The following is a 22,339-nucleotide window of genomic DNA, read 5'->3' on the forward strand; positions in this document are numbered from 1 at the left end:
CCCCATATCCCCCCATATAACTCCCATATCCCCCCATACCCCACCATATAACCCCATATATCCCATATCCCCCCATATCCCCCCATATAACCCCATATATCCCATATCTCTCCATATCCTCCCATATACCCCATATAACCCCACATATCCCACCATATCCCCCCATATCCCCCCATATAACCCCCTATAACCCCATATCCCCCCATATAACCCCATATCCCCCCATATAACCCCATATAACCCCATATAACCCCATATAACCCCCATATAGCCCCCTATATCCCCCCATACCCCTCCATATCCCCCCATATCCCCCCATATATCCCCATATCCCCCCATATAACCCCATATCCCCCCATATAACCCCCATATCCCCCCATACCCCCCTATATATCTCCATATCCCCCCATATACCCCCCATATCATCCCCATATCCCCCCATATTCTCCCATATAACCCCATATAACCCCATATAATCCCCTATATCCCCTCATACCCCCCCATATCTCCCCCATATCCCCCCATATCACCCCATATCCCCCTATATCCCCCCATATCCCCCCCATATAACCCCATATCCCCCCATATAACCCCATATAACCCCATATCCCCCCATATAACCCCCCATATCCCCCCCATATACCCCCATATAACCCCATATAACCCCATATACCCCCATATAACCCCATATAACCCCATATCCCCCCATATCCCCCCATATAACCCCATATCCCCCCATATCCCCCCATATAACCCCCTATATCCCCTCATATCCCCCTATATAACCCCATATAACCCCATATCCCCCCATATAACCCCCCATATCCCCCCATATAACCCCATATACCCCCATATAACCCCATATCCCCCCATATAACCCCATATAACCCATATCTCCCCATATCCTCCCATATGCCCCATATAACCCCACATATCCCACCATATCCCCCTATATAACCCCATATAACCCCATATTCTCCCATATAACCCCCTATATCCCCTCATATCCCCCCATATCTCCCCCATATGACCCCATATAACCCCATATCCCCCCATATCCCCCCATATAACCCCATATAACCCTATATCTCCCCATATATCCCATATAACCCCATATCCCCCCATATAACCCCCATATAACCCCCATATCCCCCCATACCCCCCTATATAACCCCATATAACCCCATATAACCCCCATATCCCCCCATATAACCCCATATCCCCCCATATAACCCCATATCTCCCCATATCCCCCCATATAACCCCATATAACCCCATATCCCCCCATATAACCCCATATAACCCCATATAACCCCATATCCCCCCATATAACCCCATATACCCCCATATAACCCCCTATAACCCCATATAACCCCATATACCCCCATATAACCCCCTATAACCCCATATAACCCCATATACCCCCATATAACCCCATATAACCCCATATATCCCATATACCCCATACATCCCATTACCTTACACTGGACCAGGCCACCAGCGGGACCCCCCCCCCCCCCTCGGCCCCATTCAGCGCCATTAACACCAACAACCCCACGACCACCGCCGCCATTTTGCCGCAGAGCCTTCAACCAATGGCGGCTCACCATACACCGGAAAAGGCGGGGCGATTCCGAAACAGCCAATGGGAGAGCGATTCGGAGCTTAGCCACGCCCCTGCGTTCCCACGGGTGTCATTCATAAAGAGCCGTATTGCGACAGCGCCCCATAGAGCCCCATAGCGACCCATAGCGCCCCATAGCGACCCATAGAGCCCCATAGCGACCCATAGAGCCCCACAGCGACCCATAGAGCCCCATAGCGACTCCATAGCGCCCCATAGAGCCCCATAGCGACCCATAGAGCACCATGGAGACCCATAGAGCCCCATAGCGACCCATAGAGCCCCATAGAGCCCCCATAGTGCCCCATAGAGCCCCATAGCGACCCATAGAGCCCCATAGCGACCCATAGAGCCCCATAGAGAACCCATAGCACCCCATAGAGCCCCATAGCGACCCATAGAGCCCCATAGAGCCCCATAGAGATCCCATTGTGCCCCATAGCGACCCATAGAGCCCCATAGAGGCTCCATAGCACCCCATAGAGACCCATAGCGACCCATAGAGCCCCATAGCACCCCATAGAGCCCCATAGCGACCCATAGAGCCCCATAGAGACTCCATAGCACCCCATAGAGACCCCATAGCACCCCATAGAGCCCCATAGCGACCCATAGAGCCCCATAGCGACCCATAGAGCCCCATAGAGGCTCCATAGCACCCCATAGAGCCCCATAGAGACCCATAGCGACTCCATAGCACCCCATAGAGCCCCCATAGTGCCCCATAGAGCCCCATAGCGACCCATAGAGATCCCATTGTGCCCCATAGCGACCCAAAGAGCCCCATAGCGACCCATAGAGCCCCATAGCGACTCCATAGCACCCCATAGAGCCCCATAGCGACCCATAGAGCCCCATAGAGGCTCCATAGCACCCCATAGAGCCCCATAGAGACCCATAGAGACTCCATAGCACCCCATAGAGCCCCATAGCGACCCATAGAGCCCCATAGAGGCTCCATAGCACCCCATAGAGCCCCATAGAGACCCATAGAGACTCCATAGCACCCCATAGAGCCCCATAGCGACCCATAGAGCCCCATAGAGAACCCATAGCGACCCATAGAGACCCCATAGCGACCCATAGAGCCCCATAGAGTACCCATAGCACCCCATAGAGACCCCATAGTGCCCCATAGAGCACCATGGAGACCCATAGTGCCCCATAGCGACCCATAGCGCCCCATAGAGAACCCATAGCACCCCATAGAGACCCCATAGTGCCCCATAGAGACCCATAGTGCCCCATAGAGACCCCATAGTGCCCCATAGAGTCCCATAGCGACCCATAGAGACCCCATTGTGCCCCATAGAGTCCCATAGCGACCCATAGAGACCCCATTGTGCCCCATAGCATCCCATTGTGCCCCATAGAGCCCCATAGAGATCCCATAGAGCCCCATAGCGCCCCATTGTGCCCTATAGAGACACCATTGTGCCCCATAGAGACCTCATAGAGACTCATAGAGTCCCATAGAGACCCCATAGAGACCCATAGCTCCCCATAGAGCCCCACAGAGACCCTATTGTGCCCCATAGCGTCCCATAGAGACCCATAGAGACCCCATAGAGACCCACAGAGACCCCATAGAGACCCCATAGAGATCCATAGAGACCCACAGCTGCCCCAGAGACCCCATAGAAACCCATAGAGACCCCATAGCGCCCCATTGTGCCCTATAGAGTCTAATAGAGCCCCATAGAGACACATAGAGCCCCATAAAGACCCATAGAGACCCCATAGCGCCCCATAGAGACCCTAAAACCCCATTGTGCCCAATAGAGACCCATAGCCGCCCCATAGAGACCCATAAAGACCCATAAAGACCCCATAGAGACCCCATAGAGACCCATAGAGACCCCATAGTGCCCCATAGAGACCCATAAAGACCCCATAGAGACCCTTAAAGACCCCATAGCTGCCCCATAGAGCCCCACAGAGACCCTATTGTGCCCCATAGCATCCCATAGAGACCCACAGAGACCCCATAGAGACCCACAGAGACCCATAAAGACCCCATAGAAACCCATAGAGACCCCATAGTGCCCCATTGTGCCCTATAGAGACCCTTAAAGACCCCATAGAGACCCTTAAAGACCCCATTGTGCCCCATAGAGACCTCATAGAGACCAATAGAGACCCCATAGAGACCCCATAGAGACCCATAAAGACCCCATAGAGACCCATAAGGACCCATAGCTGCCCCATAGAGCCCCATAGAGACCCCATTGTGCCCCATAGCACCCCATAGAGCCCCATAGGGACCCATAAAGACCCCATAGAAACCCATAGAGACCCCATAGAGACCCATAAAGACCCCAAAGAGACTCATAAGGACCCATTGAGACCCATAGCTGCCCCATAGAACCCCATAGAGACCCCATTGTGCCCCATAGCACCCCATAGAGCCCCATAGGGACCCATAAAGACCCCATAGAACCCCATAAAGACCCCACAGAGACCCATAAAGACCCCATAGACACCCTATAGAGACCCCATAGTGCCCCATAGAGACCCATAAAGACCCCATAGAGACCCTTAAAGACCCCATAGAGACCCATAAGGACCCATAGCTGCCCCATAGAACCCCATAGAGACCCCATTGTGCCCCATAGCACCCCATAGAGCCCCATAGGGACCCATAAAGACCCCATAGGGACCCATAAAGACCCCATAGAGACTCATAGAGACCCATAAAGACCCCATAGAAACCCATAGAGACCCCATAGTGCCCCATTGTGCCCTATAGAGTCTAATAGAGCCCCATAGAGACACATAGAGCCCCATAAAGACCCATAGAGACCCTTAAAGACCCCATAGAGACCCATAAGGACCCATTGAGACCCATAGCTGCCCCATAGAGCCCCATAGAGACCCCATTGTGCCCCATAGCACCCCATAGAGCCCCATAGGGACCCATAAAGACCCCATAGAACCCCATAGAGACCCCACAGAGACCCATAAAGACCCCATAGAGACCCCATAGAGACCCATAAAGACCCCATAGAGACCCTTAAAGACCCCATAGAGACCCATAAGGACCCATAGCTGCCCCATAGAGACCCATAAGGACCCATAGCTGCCCCATAGAGACCCCATTGTGCCCCATAGCACCCCATAGAGCCCCATAGGGACCCATAAAGACCCCATAGAGACCCATAGAGACCCCATAGGGACCCATAAAGACCCCACAGAGACTCATAGAGACTGATAGAGACCCCATAGAGACCCACAGAGACCCATAAAGACCCCATAGAAACCCATAGAGACCCCATAGAGACCCATAAGGACCCATAGAGACCCTTAAAGACCCCATAGAGACCCATAAAGACCCCATAGAGACCCATAGAGTTCCCATAGAGCCCCATAGAGCCCCATAGAGACACATAGAGACCCATAAAGACCCCATAGAGACCCATAGAGAGTCATAGGGACCCCATAGAGACCCATAGAGACCCTTAAAAACCCCATAGCTGCCCCATAGAGCCCCACAGAGACCCTATTGTGCCCCATAGCATCCCATAGAGACCCACAGAGACCCATAAAGACCCCATAGAAACCCATAGAGACCCCATAGAGACCCATAAGGACCCATAGAGACCCTTAAAGACCCCATAGCTGCCCCATAGAGCCCCATAGAGACCCCACTGTGCCCCATAGCACCCCATAGAGCCCCATAGGGACCCATAAAGACCCCATAGAGACCCATAGAGACCCCATAGAGACCCATAAAGACCCCAAAGAGACTCATAAGGACCCATTGAGACCCATAGCTGCCCCATAGAGACCCTAGAACCCCATTGTGCCCAATAGAGACCCATAGCCGCCCCATAGAGACCCACAGAGACCCATAAAGACCCATAAAGACCCCATAGAGACCCCATAGAGTCCCATAGAGCCCCACTGCCCAATAGAGACCCATAAAGACCCCATAGAGACCCATAGAGTTCCCATAGACCCCCATAGCACCCCATTGTGCTCTATACAGACCCCATTGTGCCCCATAGAGCCCCATAGAGACCCCATTGTGCCCCATAGCACCTCATAGAGCCCCATAGGGACCCATAAAGACCCCATAGAGACCCATAGAGACCCCATAGAGACCCATAAAGACCCCATAGAGACCCATAAGGACCCATTGAGACCCATAGCTGCCCCATAGAACCCCATAGAGACCCCATTGTGCCCCATAGCACCCCATAGAGCCCCATAGGGACCCATAAAGACCCCATAGAGACCCATAAAGACCCCATAGTGCCCCATAGAGACCCATAAAGACCCCATAGAGACCCATAGAGACCCCATAGTGCCCCATAGAGACCCATAAAGACCCCATAGTGACCCATAGAGACCCATAGGGACCCCATAGAGACCCATAGAGACCTCATAGTGCCCCATAGAGACCCATAAAGACCCCATAGAGACCCATAGAGACCCCATAGTGCCCCATAGAGACCCTTAAAGACCCCATTGTGCCCCATAGCACCCCATAGAGCCCCATAGGGACCCATAAAGACCCCATAGGGACCCATAGAGACCCATAAGTACCCATAGAGACCCTTAAAGACCCCATAGAGACCCATAAAGACCCCATAGAGACCCATAGAGTTCCCATAGAGCCCCATAGAGACACATAGAGACCCATAAAGACCCCATAGAGACCCATAGAGAGTCATAGGGACCCCATAGAGACCCATAGAGACTCCATAGTGCCCCATAGAGACCCTTAAAGACCCCATAGAGACCCCATAGAGACCCCATAGTGCCCCATAGAGACCCATAAAGACCCCATAGAACCCCATTGTGCCCCATAGAGTCCCATAGAGCCCCATAGAGACACATAGAGACCCATAGAGACCCCACTGTGCCCCATAGCACCCCACAGAGACCCCATAGAGACCCATAAAGACCCCATAGAGACCCACAGAGACCCATAAAGACCCCATAGAGACTCATAGAGACCGATAGAGACCCCATAGAGACCCACAGAGACCCATAAAGACCCCATAGAAACCCATAGAGACCCCACAGAGACCCATAAGTACCCATAGAGACCCTTAAAGACCCCATAGAGACCCATAAAGACCCCATAGAGACCCACAGAGACCCATAAAGACCCCATAGAGACCCATAGGGACCCATAGAGACCCATAAGTACCCATAGAGACCCTTAAAGACCCCATAGAGACCCACAAAGACCCCATAGAGACCCATAGAGTTCCCATAGAGCCCCATAGAGCCCCATAGAGACACATAGAGACCCATAAAGACCCCATAGAGCCCCATAGAGACCCCATAGTGCCCCATAGAGACCCATAAAGACCCCATAGAGACCCCATAGAGACCCCATAGAGACCCATAAAGACCCCATAGAGACCCCATAGTGCCCCATAGAGACCCATAAAGACCCCATAGAGACACATAGAGACCCATAGAGACCCCACTGTGCCCCATAGCACCCCATAGAGCCCCATAGGGACCCATAAAGACCCCATAGGGACCCATAAAGACCCCATAGAGACTCATAGAGACCCATAAAGACCCCATAGAAACCCATAGAGACCCATAATTAATTAATTAAGGGGGGTGTCTTTAATTAAGGGGGGGGTTCATTAATTAGAAGTCGTCGTCGTCGCAGATGTCGAGGAAGACGTCGAACGCGGCTCGATTGCAGCTGCCACCCGGACTGAAAAGGAACTTCTGGAACGTCCCATCGGAACACACGGCTATGGGGGGAATAGGGCACTTATGGGGCGGATATGGGGCACTTATGGGGCTGGGGGGGCACTTATGGGGCGGATATGGGGCACTTATGGGGCGGATATGGGGCACTTATGGGGCTGATATGGGGCACTTATGGGGCTGATATGGGGCTGGGGGGTGGGTTGTTATGGGGCTGGGAAGGGGGCTGGGGGGCACTTATGGGGCTGGGGGGGCAGTTATGGGGCTGGGGGGGTAGTTATGGGGCTGATATGGGGCTGGGGGGGGAGTTATGGGGCTGGGGGGGCACTTATGGGGCTGAGGGGGCACTTATGGGGCTGGGGGGGCACTTATGGGGCTGGGGGGAATAGGGGCACTTATGGGGCTGCTATGGGGCTGGGGGGGTAGTTATGGGGCTGTTATGGGGGGAATAGGGGCACTTATGGGGCGGATATGGGGCACTTATGGGGCTGATATGGGGCTGGGGGGGGAGTTATGGGGCTGATATGGGGCTGGGGGGTCACTTATGGGGCTGATATGGGGGGAATAGGGGCACTTATGGGGCTGATATGGGGGGAATAGGGGCACTTATGGGGCTGATATGGGGGGAATAGGGGCACTTATGGGGCTGATATGGGGCTGGGGGGGGAGTTATGGGGCTGGGGGGGTTACTTATGGGGCTGGGGGGGTAGATATGGGGCTGGGAATGGGGCTGGGGGGGTAGATATGGGGATGGGGGGGTAGTTATGGGGATGGGGGGGCACTTATGGGGCTGGGTGGGTAGTTATGGGGCTGGGGGGGTAGTTATGGGGCTGCTATGGGGCTGGGGGGGAGTCATGGGGCTGATATGGGGCTGGCGGGGGAGTTATGGGGCTGCTATGGGGCAGTTATGGGGATGGGGGGGGTAGTTATGGGGCTGGGGGGCTTAGTTATGGGGCTGGGGGGGGAGTTATGGGGCTGGGGGGGTAGATATGGGGCTGGGGGGGAGTTATGGGGCTGATATGGGGCTATGGGGGGAATAGGGGCACTTATGGGGCTGGGGGGGTAGATATGGGGCTGATATGGGGCTGGGGGGGGAGTTATGGGGCTGATATGGGGGGAATAGGGGCACTTATGGGGCTGGGGGGGCACTTATGGGGCTGGGGGGGCACTTATGGGGCGGATATGGGGCTGGGGGGAATAGGGGCACTTATGGGGCGGATATGGGGCACTTATGGGGCTGGGGGGGCACTTATGGGGCTGGGGGGTCACTTATGGGGCTGATATGGGGGGAATAGGGGCACTTATGGGGCGGATATGGGGCTGGGGGGGGTAGTTATGGGGCTGGGGGGGGAGTTATGGGGCTGGGGGGTAGATATGGGGCTGGGTGGGGAGTTATGGGGCTGGGGGGTAGATATGGGGCTGGGGGGCACTTATGGGGCTGGGGGGGTTGTTATGGGGCTGGGGGTGGAGTTATGGGGCTGGGGGGTGAGTTATGGGGCTGGGGGAGGGTAGTTATGGGGCTGGGGGGGGAGTTATGGGGCTGGGGGGGCACTTATGGGGCTGGGGGGGAGTTATGGGGCTGCTATGGGGGGAACAGGGGCACTTATGGGGCGGATATGGGGCACTTATGGGGCTGATATGGGGCTGGGGGGGGTAGATATGGGGCTGATATGGGGGGAATAGGGGCACTTATGGGGCTGATATGGGGCTGGGGGGAATAGGGGCAGTTATGGGGCGAATATGGGGCTGGGGGGGGCAGTTATGGGGCTGATATGGGGCTGGGGGGGGTAGTTATGGGGCTGATATGGGGCTGGGGGGGCAGTTATGGGGCTGGGGGGGGAGTTATGGGGCTGGTATGGGGCTGGGGGGGGAGTTATGGGGCTGGGGGGGCAGTTATGGGGCTGGGGGGGGAGTTATGGGGCTGATATGGGGCTGGGGGGGGGAGTTATGGGGCCTAGGGGGGTTACTTATGGGGCTAGGGTGGGGGGTATGGTGGTAGTTGTGGGGCTGGGGGGGCACTTATGGGGCTGATATGGGGCTGGGGGGGGAGTTATGGGGCTGATATGGGGCTGGGGGGGTAATTATGGGGCTGGGGGGCTTAGTTATGGGGATGGGGGGGCACTTATGGGGCTGGGGGGGGAGTTATGGGGCTGATATGGGGCTGGGGGGGGAGTTATGGGGCTGATATGGGGCTGGGGGGGGAGTTATGGGGCTGGTATGGGGCTGGGGGGGGAGTTATGGGGCTGGGGGGGGTAGTTTTGGGGCTGGGGGGGCACTTATGGGGCTGATATGGGGCTGGGGGGTCACTTATGGGGCCTAGGGGGGTTACTTATTGGGCTGGGGGGGGAGTTATGGGGCTGATATGGGGCTGGGGGGGGTAGTTATGGGGCTGCTATGGGGCTAGGGGGGGTAGATATGGGGCTGGGGGGGGAGTTATGGGGCTGAGGGGGGGACTTATGGGGCTGGTATGGGGCTGGGGGGGCAGTTATGGGGCCTAGGGGGGTTACTTATGGGGCTGGGGGGGGAGTTATGGGGCTGATATGGGGCTGGGGGGGGTAGTTATGGGGCTGGGGGGGGAGTTATGGGGCTGATATGGGGCTGGGGGGGGTAGTTATGGGGCTGATATGGGGCTGGGGGGGCACTTATGGGGCTGGAGGGGGAGTTATGGGGCTGGGGTGGTAGTGATAAGACTGGGGGGGGAGTGTGGTTACTTATGGGGCTGGGGGGTGAGTTATGGGGCTGGGGGGGTAGATATGGGGATGGGGGGGGCGGATATGGGGCTGGGGGGGGTAGATATGGGGATGGGGGGGTAGTTATGGGGATGGGGGGGCACTTATGGGGCTGGGGGGGGGGAGTTATGGGGCTGGGGGGGGAGTTATGGGGCTGGGGGGGGGAGTTATGGGGCTGATATGGGGCTAGGGGGGGAGTTATGGGGCTGTGGGGGAAGTTATGGGGCTGATATGGGGCTGGGGGGAATAGTTATGGGGCTGATATGGGGCTGGGGGGGGTAGTTATGGGGCGGATATGGGGCTGGGGGGGGTAGTTATGGGGCTGGGGGGTGAGTTATGGGGCTGGGGGGGTAGATATGGGGCTGGGGGGGGCGGATATGGGGCTGGGGGGGGTAGATATGGGGATGGGGGGGTAGTTATGGGGCTGGGAGGGTAGATATGGGGCTGGGGGGGGTAGATATGGGGATGGGGGGGTAGTTATGGGGATGGGGGGGCACTTATGGGGCTGGGGGGGGGAGTTATGGGGCTGGGGGGGGAGTTATGGGGCTGGGTGGGTAGTTATGGGGCTGGCGGGGGAGTTATGGGGCTGGGGGGGGAGTTATGTGGCTGGGGGGGCAGTTATGGGGCTGGGGGGGTAGTTATGGGGCTGATATGGTGCTGGGGGGGGAGTTATGGGGCTGATATGGGGCTGGAGGGGGAGTTATGGGGCTGGGGGGGTAGTTATGGGGCTGGGGGGGGAGTTATGGGGCTGGGGGGGTAGTTATGGGGCTGGTGGGGGAGTTATGGGGCTGGGGGGCACTTATGGGGCTGATATGGGGCTGGGGGGGGAGTTATGTGGCTGGGGGGGCAGTTATGGGGCTGGGGGGGGGAGTTATGGGGCTGGGGAGGGGAATAGGGGGCAGTTATGGGGCAATGCAGTCCTCCCAGCTGCTAGGGGGCGCTGTAGTTCCCCATTAACCCCCATTAATCCCTATGGATATCAATGCAGTCCTCCACCCACTAGGGGGCGCTGTAGTTCCCCATTAATCCCTATGGGCTGCAATTCAGTCCTCCATCCCCTAGGGGGCGCTGTAGTTCCCCATTAACCCCCATTAATCCCTATGGATCTCAATGCAGTCCTCCCAGCCCCTAGGGGGCGCTGTAGTTCCCCATTAACCCCTATAGATCCCTATGGGTCCTCCCAGCCTCTAGGGGGCGCTGTAGTTCCCCATTAACCCCCATTAATCCCTATGGATATCAATGCAGCCCTCCCAGCCCCTAGGGGGCGCTGTAGTTCCCCATTAATCCCTATGGGCTGCAATGCAGTCCTCCATCCACTAGGGGGCGCTGTAGTTCCCCATTAATCCCTATGGATCTTAATGGATCTCAATGGATCCCTATGGGTTGCAATGCAGTCCTCCATCCACTAGGGGGCGCTGTAGTTCCCCATTAACCCCTATAGATCCCTATGGGTCCTCCCAGCCCCCTAGGGGGCGCTGTAGTTCCCCATTAACCCCCATTGATCCCTATGGATATCAATGCAGTCCTCCATCCCCTAGGGGGCGCTGCAGTTTCCCATTAATCCCTATGGATTTCAATAGATCCCTATGGGTTGCACTGCAGTCCTCCATCCCCTAGGGGGCGCTGTAGTTCCCCATTAACCCCTATAGATCCCTATGGGTCCACCCAGCCTCTAGGGGGCGCTGCAGTTTCCCATTAACCCCCATTAATCCCTATGGATATCAATGCAGTCCTCCATCCACTAGGGGGCGCTGTAGTTCCCCATTAACCCCCATTAATCCCTATGGATCCCTATAGGTTGCAATTCAGTCCTCTACCCTCTAGGGGGCGCTGTAGTACCCCATTAACCCCCATTAATCCCTATGGGCTGCAATTCAGTCCTCCAGCCACTAGGGGGCGCTGTAGTTCCCCATTAACCCCTATAGATCCCTATGGGTCCTCCAAGCCCCTAGGGGGCGCTGTAGTTCCCCATTAATCCCTATGGGTTGCAATGCAGTCCTCCATCCCCTAGGGGGCGCTGTAGTTCCCCATTAATCCCTATGGATTTCAATAGATCCCTATAGGTTGCACTGCAGTCCTCCATCCCCTAGGGGGCGCTGTAGTTCCCCATTAACCCCCATTAATCCCTATGGATCTCAATGGATCCCAATGGGCTGCACTGCAGTCCTCCAGCCCCTAGGGGGCGCTGTAGTTCCCCATTAACCCCCATTAATCCCTATGGATATCAATGCAGTCCTCCCAGCCTCTAGGGGGCGCTGTAGTCGTCCCCCCCCCCCATTAAACCCTAAGGAACCCTATGGATCTCAATGGATCCCTATAGGTTGCACTGCAGTCCTCCATCCACTAGGGGGCGCTGTAGCTCCCCATTAACCCCCATTAATCCCTATGGATATCAATGCAGTCCTCCACCCCCTAGGGGGCGCTGTAGTTCCCCACTAAACCCCTATAGATCCCTATGGGTCCTCCCAGCCCCTAGGGGGCGCTGTAGTTCCCCATTAATCCCTATGGGCTGCAATTCAGTCCTCCATCCACTAGGGGGCGCTGTAGTTCCCCATTAACCCCTATAGATCCCTATGGGCTGCAATTGAGTCCTCCCAGCCCCTAGGGGGCGCTGTAGTTCCCCATTAACCCCCATTAATCCCTATGGATATCAATGCAGTCCTCCAGCCCCTAGGGGGCGCTGTAGTTCCCCATTAATCCCTATGGATCTCAATGGATCCCTATGGGCTGCAATGCAGTCCTCCACCCTCTAGGGGGCGCTGTAGTTCCTCATTAATCCCTATGGAACTCAATGGACCCCTATGGGCTGCAATGCAGTCCTCCATCCACCAGGGGGCGCTGTAGTTCCCCATTAACCCCCATTAATCCCTATGGATCCCTATGGATATCAATGCAGTCCTCCAGCCCCTAGGGGGCGCCATACTCACCCACAACAGAAGTGGGTCCATGTGGGGCGGTTCCGAAGGCGCATTGAACGGGGCCTTCGGGTAGAGCAAAACTACACAGCGACCATTGAGACTCAGCATAGGGGCCCAACACGGGGCCTACGCCGCCCACACGAGCCAGCCTGCGGGGTGTTAATTAGCCCTCGTTAATTAGCTGTTGTTAATTAGCATTATAATTAGGCTTAGCATACTGTTAGGACCCTTGTTTGTTTGTTTTATCTATGGTTATATGGGTATCTATGGGGCTCTATGGGTTGCAATGCAGTCCTCCAAGCTGCTAGGGGGCGCTGTGGGTCCCTATAGACCCCTACGGGTCTCAATGGATCCCTATGGGTCTCAATGGATCCCTATGGGCTGCAATGGAGTCCTCCCAGCCACTAGGGGGCGCTGTGGGTCCCTATAGATCCCTATGGATCCCTATGGATGTCAATGGAGTCCTCCCAGCCGCTAAGGGGCGCTGTGGGTCCCTATAGATCCCTATGGATCTCTATGGGTGTCAATGGATCCCTATGGATGTCAATGGAGTCCTCCCAGCCACTAGGGGGCGCTGTGGGTCCCTATGGATCCCTATGGGCTGCAATGTAGTCCTCCCAGACGCTAGGGGGCGCTGTGGGTCCCCATTAAGCCCTATGGATCCCTATGGATGTCAATGGATCCCTATGGGCTGCAATGCAGTCCTCCAAGCCGCTAGGGGGCGCTGTAGTTCCTCATTAATCCCTATGGGTCTTAATGGGTCCCTATGGACTGCAATGGAGTCCTCCCAGCCGCTAGGGGGCGTTGTGGGGACCCTATAGATCCCTATGGATGTCAATGTATCCCTATGGGACTCAATGCAGTCCTCCAAGTCGCTAGGGGGCGCTGTGGGTCCCTATAGATCCTTATGGATCCCTATGGGCTGCAATGGAGTCCTCCCAGCCGCTAGGGGGCGCTGTGGGTCCCTATGGTTCCCTATGGATGTCAATGGATCCCTATGGGCTGCAATGGAGTCCTCCAAGCCGCTAGGGGGCGCTGTGGGTCTCTATGGATCCCTATGGGTCCCTATGGGTCTCAATGGATCCCTATGGGCTGCAATGGAGTCCTCCCAGCCGCTAGGGGGCGCTGTAGGTCCCTATAGATCCCTATGGATGTCAATGGATCCCTATGGGTCTCAATGGGTCCCTATGGGCTGCAATGGAGTCCTCCCAGCCGCTAGGGGGCGCTGTGGGTCCCTATGAATCCCTATAGATCTTAATGGGTACCTATGGGCTGCAATGCAGTCCTCCCAGTCGCTAGGGGGCGCTGTAGTTCCCCACTAAGCCCTATGGATCCCTATGGGTCCCTATAGATCCCTATGGATCCCTATGGGTTACAATGGATCCCTATGGGCTGCAATGGAGTCCTCCCAGCTGCTAGGGGGCGCTGTAGGTCCCTATAGATCCCTATGGGTCCCTATGGATCTCTATGGGTCTCAATGGATCCCTATGGGCTGTAATGTAGTCCTCCCAGCCACTAGGGGGCGCTGTGGGTCCCTATGGATCCTTATGGATCCCTATGGGTCTCAATGGGTCCCTATGGGCTGCAATGGAGTCCTCCCAGCCACTAGGGGGCGCTGTGGGTCCCTATGAATCCTTATAGATCTTAATGGGTCCCTATGGGCTGCAATGGAGTCCTCCCAGCCACTAGGGGGCGCTGTGGGTCCCTATAGATCCCTATGGGTCCCTATGGATGTCAATGGATCCCTATGGGCTGCAATGGAGTCCTCCCAGCCGCTAGGGGGCGCTGTGGGTCCCTATGGATCCCTATGGGTCCCTATGGGTCTTCAATGGGTCCCTATGGGCTGCAATGGAGTCCTCCCAGCCGCTAGGGGGCGCTGTAGTTCCCCACTAAGCCCTAGGGATCCCTATGGGTCCCTATAGATCCCTATGGATCCCTATGGGTCTCAATGGGTCTCAATGGATCCCTATGGGCTGCAATGCAGTCCTCCATCCACTAGGGGGCGCTGTGGGTCCCTATGGATCCCTATGGGTCTCAATGGGTCCCTATGGGCTGCAATGGAGTCCTCCCAGCCGCTAGGGGGCGCTGTGGGTCCCTATAGATCCCTATGGGTCCCAATGGATCCCTATGGGACTCAATGCAGTCCTCCCAGCCACTAGGGGGCGCTGTAGGCCCCTATAGATCCCTATGGATGTCAATGGATCCCTATGGGTCTCAATGGATCCCTATGGGCTGCAATGGAGTCCTCCCAGCCACTAGGGGGCGCTGTGGGTCCCTATACATCCCTATGGGTCTCAATGGATCCCTATGGGCTGCAATGGAGTCCTCCCAGCCGCTAGGGGGCGCTGTGGGTCCCTATGGATCCCTATGGATCTCAATGGATCCCTATGGATGTCAATGGAGTCCTCCCAGCCGCTAGGGGGCGCTGTGGGTCCCTATAGATCCCTATGGATCCCTATGGGTCTCAATGGATCCCTATGGGCAGCAATGGAGTCCTCCCAGCCGCTAGGGGGCGCTGTAGGTCCCTATAGATCCCTATGGGTCTCAATGGATCCCTATGGGTGTCAATGGATCCATATGGGTCTCAATGGATCCCTATGGGCTGCAATGGAGTCCTCCAAGCTGCTAGGGGGCGCTGTGGGTCCCTATGGATCCCTATGGGTCTTAATGGATCCCTATGGGACTCAATGCAGTCCTCCAAGCCGCTAGGGGGCGCTGTAGTTCCCCATTAAGCCCTATGGATCCCTATGGATTCCTATGGGTCTCAATGGGTCTCAATGGATCCCTATGGGCTGCAATGGAGTCCTCCATCCACTAGGGGGCGCTGTGGGTCCCTATGAATCCCTATAGATCTTAATGGGTCCCTATGGGCTGCAATGGAGTCCTCCATCCACTAGGGGGCGCTGTGGGTCCCTATAGATCCCTTTGGATCTCTATGGGTGTCAATGGATCCCTATGGGCTGCAATGTAGTCCTCCCAGCCACTAGGGGGCGCTGTGGGTCCCTATAGATCCCTATGGGTCTCAATGGATCCCTATGGGCTGCAATGGAGTCCTCCCAGCCGCTAGGGGGCGCTGTAGGTCCCTATAGATCCCTATGGATCCCTATGGGCTGCAATGGAGCCCTCCAAGCCGCTAGGGGGCGCTGTGGGTCCCTATGGATCTCTATGGGTCCCTATGGATCTCAATGGATCCCTATGGGCTACAATGGAGTCCTCCCAGCCTCTAGAGGGCGCTGTGGGTCCCTATGGATCCTTATGGATCCCTATAGATCTTTATGGATCCCTATGGATGTCAATGGATCCCTATGGGACTCAATGCAGTCCTCCCAGCCACTAGGGGGCGCTGTGGGTCCCTATGGATCCTTATGGATCCCTATGGGTCTCAATGGGTCCCTATGGGACTCAATGCAGTCCTCCCAGCCACTAGGGGGCGCTGTGGGTCCCTATAGATCCCTATGGATCCCTATGGGCTGCAATGCAGTCCTCCCAGCCACTAGGGGGCGCTGTGGGTCCCTATAGATCCCTATGGATCCCTATGGGCTGCAATGGAGTCCTCCCAGCCACTAGGGGGCGCTGTGGGTCCCTATAGATCCCTATGGATCCCTATGGGTCACAATGGAGCCCTCCCAGCCGCTAGGGGGCGCTGTGGGTCTGTATGGATCCCTATGGGTCTCAATGGATCCCTATGGGCTGCAATGGAGTCCTCCCAGCCACTAGGGGGCGCTGTGGGTCCCTATAGATCCCTATGGGTCTCAATGGATCCCTATGGGACTCAATGCAGTCCTCCAAGCTGCTAGGGGGCGTTGTAGTTCCCCACTAAGCCCTATGGATCCCTATGGGTCCCTATAGATCCCTATGGATCCCTATGGATCTTAATGGGTCCCTATGGGCTGCAATGGAGTCCTCCCAGCCGCTAGGGGGCGCTGTGGGTCCCTATAGATCCCCATGGGTCTCAATGGATCCCTATAGATCCCTATGGGTCTCAATGGATCCCTATGGGCTGCAATGCAGTCCTCCCAGCCACTAGAGGGCGCTGTGGGTCCCTATGAATCCCTATAGATCTTAATTGGTCCCTATGGGCTGCAATGGAGTCCTCCCAGTCGCTAGGGGGCACTGTAGTTCCCCACTAAGCCCTATGGATCACTATGGGTCCCTATAGATCCCTATGGATCCCTATGGGTTACAATGGATCCCTATGGGCTGCAATGGAGTCCTCCCAGCCACTAGGGGGCGCTGTAGGTCCCTATGGGTCCCTATGGGTCTCAATGGATCCCTATGGGACTCAATGCAGTCCTCCAAGCCGCTAGGGGGCGCTGTAGTTCCTCATTAAGCCCTATGGGTCTTAATGGGTCCCTATGGGCTGCACTGCAGTCCTCCCAGCCGCTAGGGGGCGCTGTGGGGACCCTATAGATCCCTATGGGTCTCAATGGATCCCTATGGGCTGCAATGTAGTCCTCCCAGCCACTAGGGGGCGCTGTGGGTCCCTATGAATCCCTATAGATCTTAATGGGTCCCTATGGGCTGCAATGGAGTCCTCCCAGCCGCTAGGGGGCGCTGTGGGTCCCTATAGATCCCTATGGGTCTCAATGGATCCCTATGGGCTGCAATGCAGTCTTCCATCCACTAGGGGGCGCTGTGGGTCCCTATAGATCCCTATGGATCTCTATGGGTGTCAATGGATCCCTATGGGCTGCAATGGAGTCCTCCCAGCCACTAGGGGGCGCTCTGGGTCCCTATGGTTCCCTAAGGATGTCAATGGATCCCTATGGGCTGCAATGGAGTCCTCCCAGCCGCTAGGGGGCGCTGTGGGTCCCTATGGATCCCTATGGGTGTCAATGGATCCCTATGGGACTCAATGGAGTCCTCCCAGCCGCTAGGGGGCGCTGTAGTTCCCCATTAAGCCCTATGGATCCCTATGGGTCCCTATAGATCCCTATGAGTCCCTATGGGTCTCAATGGATCCCTATGGGCTGCAATGGAGTCCTCCCAGCCGCTAGGGGCGCTGTGGGTCCCTATAGATCCCCATGGGTCTCAATGAATCCCTATAGATCCCTATGGATCCCTATGGGTCTCAATGGGTCCCTATGGGCTGCAATGGAGTCCTCCCAGCCACTAGGGGGCGCTGTGGGTCCCTATGGATCCCTATGGGTCTCAATGGATCCCTATGGGCTGCAATGGAGTCCTCCATCCACTAGGGGGCGCTGTGGGTCCCTTAATGTCCTACTACCCCCCTTTAACCCCCCCCAATTACCCCATCCCCCACTAATTACCCCCCTTAATTACCCCACCCCACCCTAATTAACCCCCCTAATTAACCCCCCCCACTTATTACCCCCCAATTACCCTAATTAACCCCCATTAACCTCCTATTAACCCACCCCAATTACCCCACCCCCCACTAATTACCCCTATTAACCCCTCCCCTATTAATTAATTAAGGCTCTCCCCCACTAATTAACACCCTCCCCCACTAATTAACACCCTCCCCCACTAATTAAGTCCCCAACCCAGCCCTATTACCCCCTAATTACCCCACCCCCCACTAATTACCCCCCAATTACCCTAATTAACTCCCCACCCCCCACTAATTACCCCTATTAACCCCCCCCCATTAATTAATTAAGGCTCTCCCCCACTAATTAACACCCTCCCCCACTAATTAACACCCTCCCCCACTAATTAAGTCCCCAACCCAGCCCTATTACCCCCTAATTACCCCACCCCCCACTAATTACCCCTATTAACCCCCCCCTATTAATTAATTAAGGCTCTCCCCCACTAATTAACACCCTCCCCCACTAATTAACACCCTCCCCCACTAATTAAGTCCCCAACCCAGCCCTATTACCCCCTCATTACCCCACCCCCCACTAATTACCCCCCAATTACCCTAATTAACTCCCCACCCCCCACTAATTACCCCTATTAACCCCCCCCTATTAATTAATTAAGGCTCTCCCCCACTAATTAACACCCTCCCCCACTAATTAAGTCCCCAACCCAGCCCTATTACCCCCTAATTACCCCAAACCCCACTAATTACCCCCCAATTACCCTAATTAACCCCCATTAACCCCCTATTAACCCACCCCAATTACCCCACCCCCCACTAATTACCCCTAATTAACCACCCCCTATTAATTAATTAAGGCTCTCCCCACTAATTAACACCCTCCCCCACTAATTAACACCCTCCCCCACTAATTAAGTCCCCAACCCAGCCCTATTGCCCCCTAATTACCCCACCCCCCACTAATTACCCCCCAATTACCCTAATTAACTCCCCACCCCCCACTAATTACCCCTATTAAACCCCCCCCTATTAATTAATTAAGGCTCTCCACCACTAATTAACACCCTCCCCCACTAATTAAGTCCCCAACCCAGCCCTATTGCCCCCTAATTACCCCACCCCCCACTAATTAACCCCCAATTACCCTAATTAACCCCCATTAACCCCCATTAACCCCCTATTAACCCACCCCAATTACCCCACCCCCCGCTAATTACCCCTATTAACCCCCCCCCCATTAATTAATTAAGGCTCTCCCCCACTAATTAACACCCTCCCCCACTAATTAACACCCTCCCCCACTAATTAAGTCCCCCAACCCAGCCCTATTACCCCCTAATTACCCCACCCCCCACTAATTAACCCCCAATTACCCTAATTAACCCCCATTAACCCCCAATTACCCCACCCCACTAATTACCCCTATTAACGCCCCCCCTATTAATTAATTAAGGCTCTCCCCCACTAATTAACACTCTCCCCCACTAATTAACACCCTCCCCCACTAATTAACACCCTCCCCCACTAATTAAGTCCCCAACCCAGCCCTATTGCCCCCTAATTACCCCACCCCCCACTAATTAACCCCCAATTACCCTAATTAACCCCCATTAACCCCCTATTAACCCACCCCAATTACCCCACCCCCCACTAATTACCCCTAATTAACCCCCCCCATTAATTAATTAAGGCTCTCCCCCCCTAATTAACACCCTCCCCCTACTAATTAAGTCCCCAAACCAGCCCTATTACCCCCTAATTACCCCACCCCCCACTAATTAACCCCCAATTACCCTAATTAACTCCCCACCCCCCACTAATTACCCCTATTAAACCCCCCTATTAATTAATTAAGGCTCTCCCCCACTAATTAACACCCTCCCCCACTAATTAAGTCCCCAACCCAGCCCTATTGCCCCCTAATTACCCCACCCCCCACTAATTAACCCCCCAATTACCCTAATTAACTCCCCACCCCCCACTAATTACCCCTATTAACCCCTCCCCTATTAATTAATTAAGGCTCTCCCCCACTAATTAACACCCTCCCCCACTAATTAAGTCCCCCACCCAGCCCTATTACCCCCTAATTACCCCAAAACCCACTAATTACCCCCCAATTACCCTAATTAACTCCCCACCCCCCACTAATTACCCTATTAAACCCCCCCCTATTAATTAATTAAGGCTCTCCCCCACTAATTAACACCCTCCCCCACTAATTAACACCCTCCCCCACTAATTAAGTCCCCAACCCAGCCCTATTGCCCCCTAATTACCCCACCCCCCACTAATTAACCCCCAATTACCCTAATTAACCCCCCCATACCCCCATTAACCCACCCCAATTACCCCACCCCCCACTAATTACCCCTATTAACCCCCCCCGCATTAATTAATTAAGGCTCTCCCCCACTAATTAACACCCTCCCCCACTAATTAACACCCTCCCCCACTAATTAACACCCTCCCCACTAATTAACACCCTCCCCCACTAATTAACACCCTCCCCCACTAATTAAGTCCCCAATCCAGCCCTATTACCCCCTAATTACCCCAAACCCCACTAATTAACCCCCAATTACCCTAATTAACCCCCATTAACCCCCTATTAACCCAACCCAATTACCCCACCCCCCACTAATTACCCCTATTAACCCCCCCCCTATTAATTAATTAAGGCTCTCCCCCACTAATTAACACCCTCCCCCACTAATTAACACCCTCCCCCACTAATTAAGTCCCCAACCCAGCCCTATTACCTCCTAATTACCCCACCCCCCACTAATTAACCCCCAATTACCCTAATTAACCCCCATTAACCCCCTATTAACCCACCCCAATTACCCCACCCCCCACTAATTACCCCTATTAAACCCCCCCCTATTAATTAATTAAGGCTCTCCCCCACTAATTAACACCCTCCCCCACTAATTAAGTCCCCAACCCAGCCCTATTACCCCCTCATTACCCCACCCCCACTAATTACCCCCCAATTACCCTAATTAACTCCCCACCCCCCACTAATTACCCCTATTAAACCCCCCCCTATTAATTAATTAACACCCTCCCCCACTAATTAACACCCTCCCCCACTAATTAAGTCCCCAACCCAGCCCTATTACCCCCTCATTACCCCACCCCCCACTTATTACCCCCCAATTACCCTAATTAACCCCAATTAACCCCCTATTAACCCACCCCAATTACCCCACCCCCACTAATTACCCCTATTAAACCCCCCCTATTAATTAATTAACACCCTCCCCCACTAATTAACACCCTCCCCCACTAATTAAGTCCCCAACCCAGCCCTATTACCCCCCAATTACCCCACCCCCCACTAATTACCCCCCAATTACCCTAATTAACTCCCCACCCCCCCACTAATTACCCCTATTAACCCCCCCTCCTATTAATTAATTAAGGCTCTCCCCCACTAATTAACACCCTCCCCCACTAATTAACACCCTCCCCCACTAATTAAGTCCCCAACCCAGCCCTATTACCCCCTCATTACCCCACCCCCCACTAATTACCCCTATTAACCCCCCCCTATTAATTAATTAAGGCTCTCCCCCACTAATTAACACCCTCCCCCACTAATTAACACCCTCCCCCACTAATTAAGTCCCCAACCCAGCCCTATTACCCCCTAATTACCCCACCCCCCACTAATTACCCCTATTAACCCCCCCCTATTAATTAATTAAGGCTCTCCCCCACTAATTAACACCCTCCCCCACTAATTAACACCCTCCCCCACTAATTAACACCCTCCCCCACTAATTAACACCCTCCCCCACTAATTAAGTCCCCAACCCAGCCCTATTACCCCCTAATTACCCCACCCCCCACTAATTACCCCCCACTTACCGTAATTAACTCCCCACCCCCCACTAATTACCCCTAATTAACACCCTCCCCCACTAATTAACACCCTCCCCACTAATTAACACCCTCCCCCACTAATTAAGTCCCCAACCCAGCCCTATTGCCCCCTAATTACCCCACCCCCCACTAATTACCCCCATTAACCCCTCCTATACCCCCTCCATTAACGTTAATGAACCTCATTAGCTAATTAACATGT

At 55.0% G+C, this 22,339-nt stretch overlaps 1 protein-coding gene and 1 long non-coding RNA gene across 7 annotated transcripts in view; both read right to left on the reverse strand.

Annotated features, from left to right (window-relative positions):
• The window catches only part of LOC146751299 (V-type proton ATPase subunit S1-like), a 28,078-nt gene extending 26,461 nt beyond the window's left edge, over positions 1 to 1,617 (reverse strand). For all 6 annotated transcript variants that reach the window (XR_014941686.1, XM_085534842.1, XM_085534841.1 and 3 more), the window contains exon 1: positions 1,479 to 1,617. Coding sequence is in view for 5 of the 6 variants with exons in the window: in XM_085534842.1 (XP_085390968.1) it covers positions 1,479 to 1,573 (95 nt within the window). In the remaining variant the exon portion in view is untranslated. The remainder of the gene's footprint in view (positions 1 to 1,478) is intronic.
• A 5,576-nt stretch (positions 1,618 to 7,193) lies between these two features.
• Positions 7,194 to 13,103, reverse strand: LOC146751300 (uncharacterized). Its single transcript, XR_014941692.1, has 2 exons — positions 12,963 to 13,103; positions 7,194 to 7,350 (listed from the first exon to the last, which is right to left on the reverse strand). It is a non-coding gene; the product is annotated as an uncharacterized LOC146751300 (long non-coding RNA).
• Positions 13,104 to 22,339: the final 9,236 nt, after the last annotated feature.

Source organism: Coturnix japonica, unplaced genomic scaffold, assembly GCF_054131305.1.
Source record: "Coturnix japonica strain WE unplaced genomic scaffold, WE-NBRP24 Scf102, whole genome shotgun sequence".
Taxonomy (NCBI): Eukaryota; Metazoa; Chordata; class Aves; order Galliformes; family Phasianidae; genus Coturnix; species Coturnix japonica.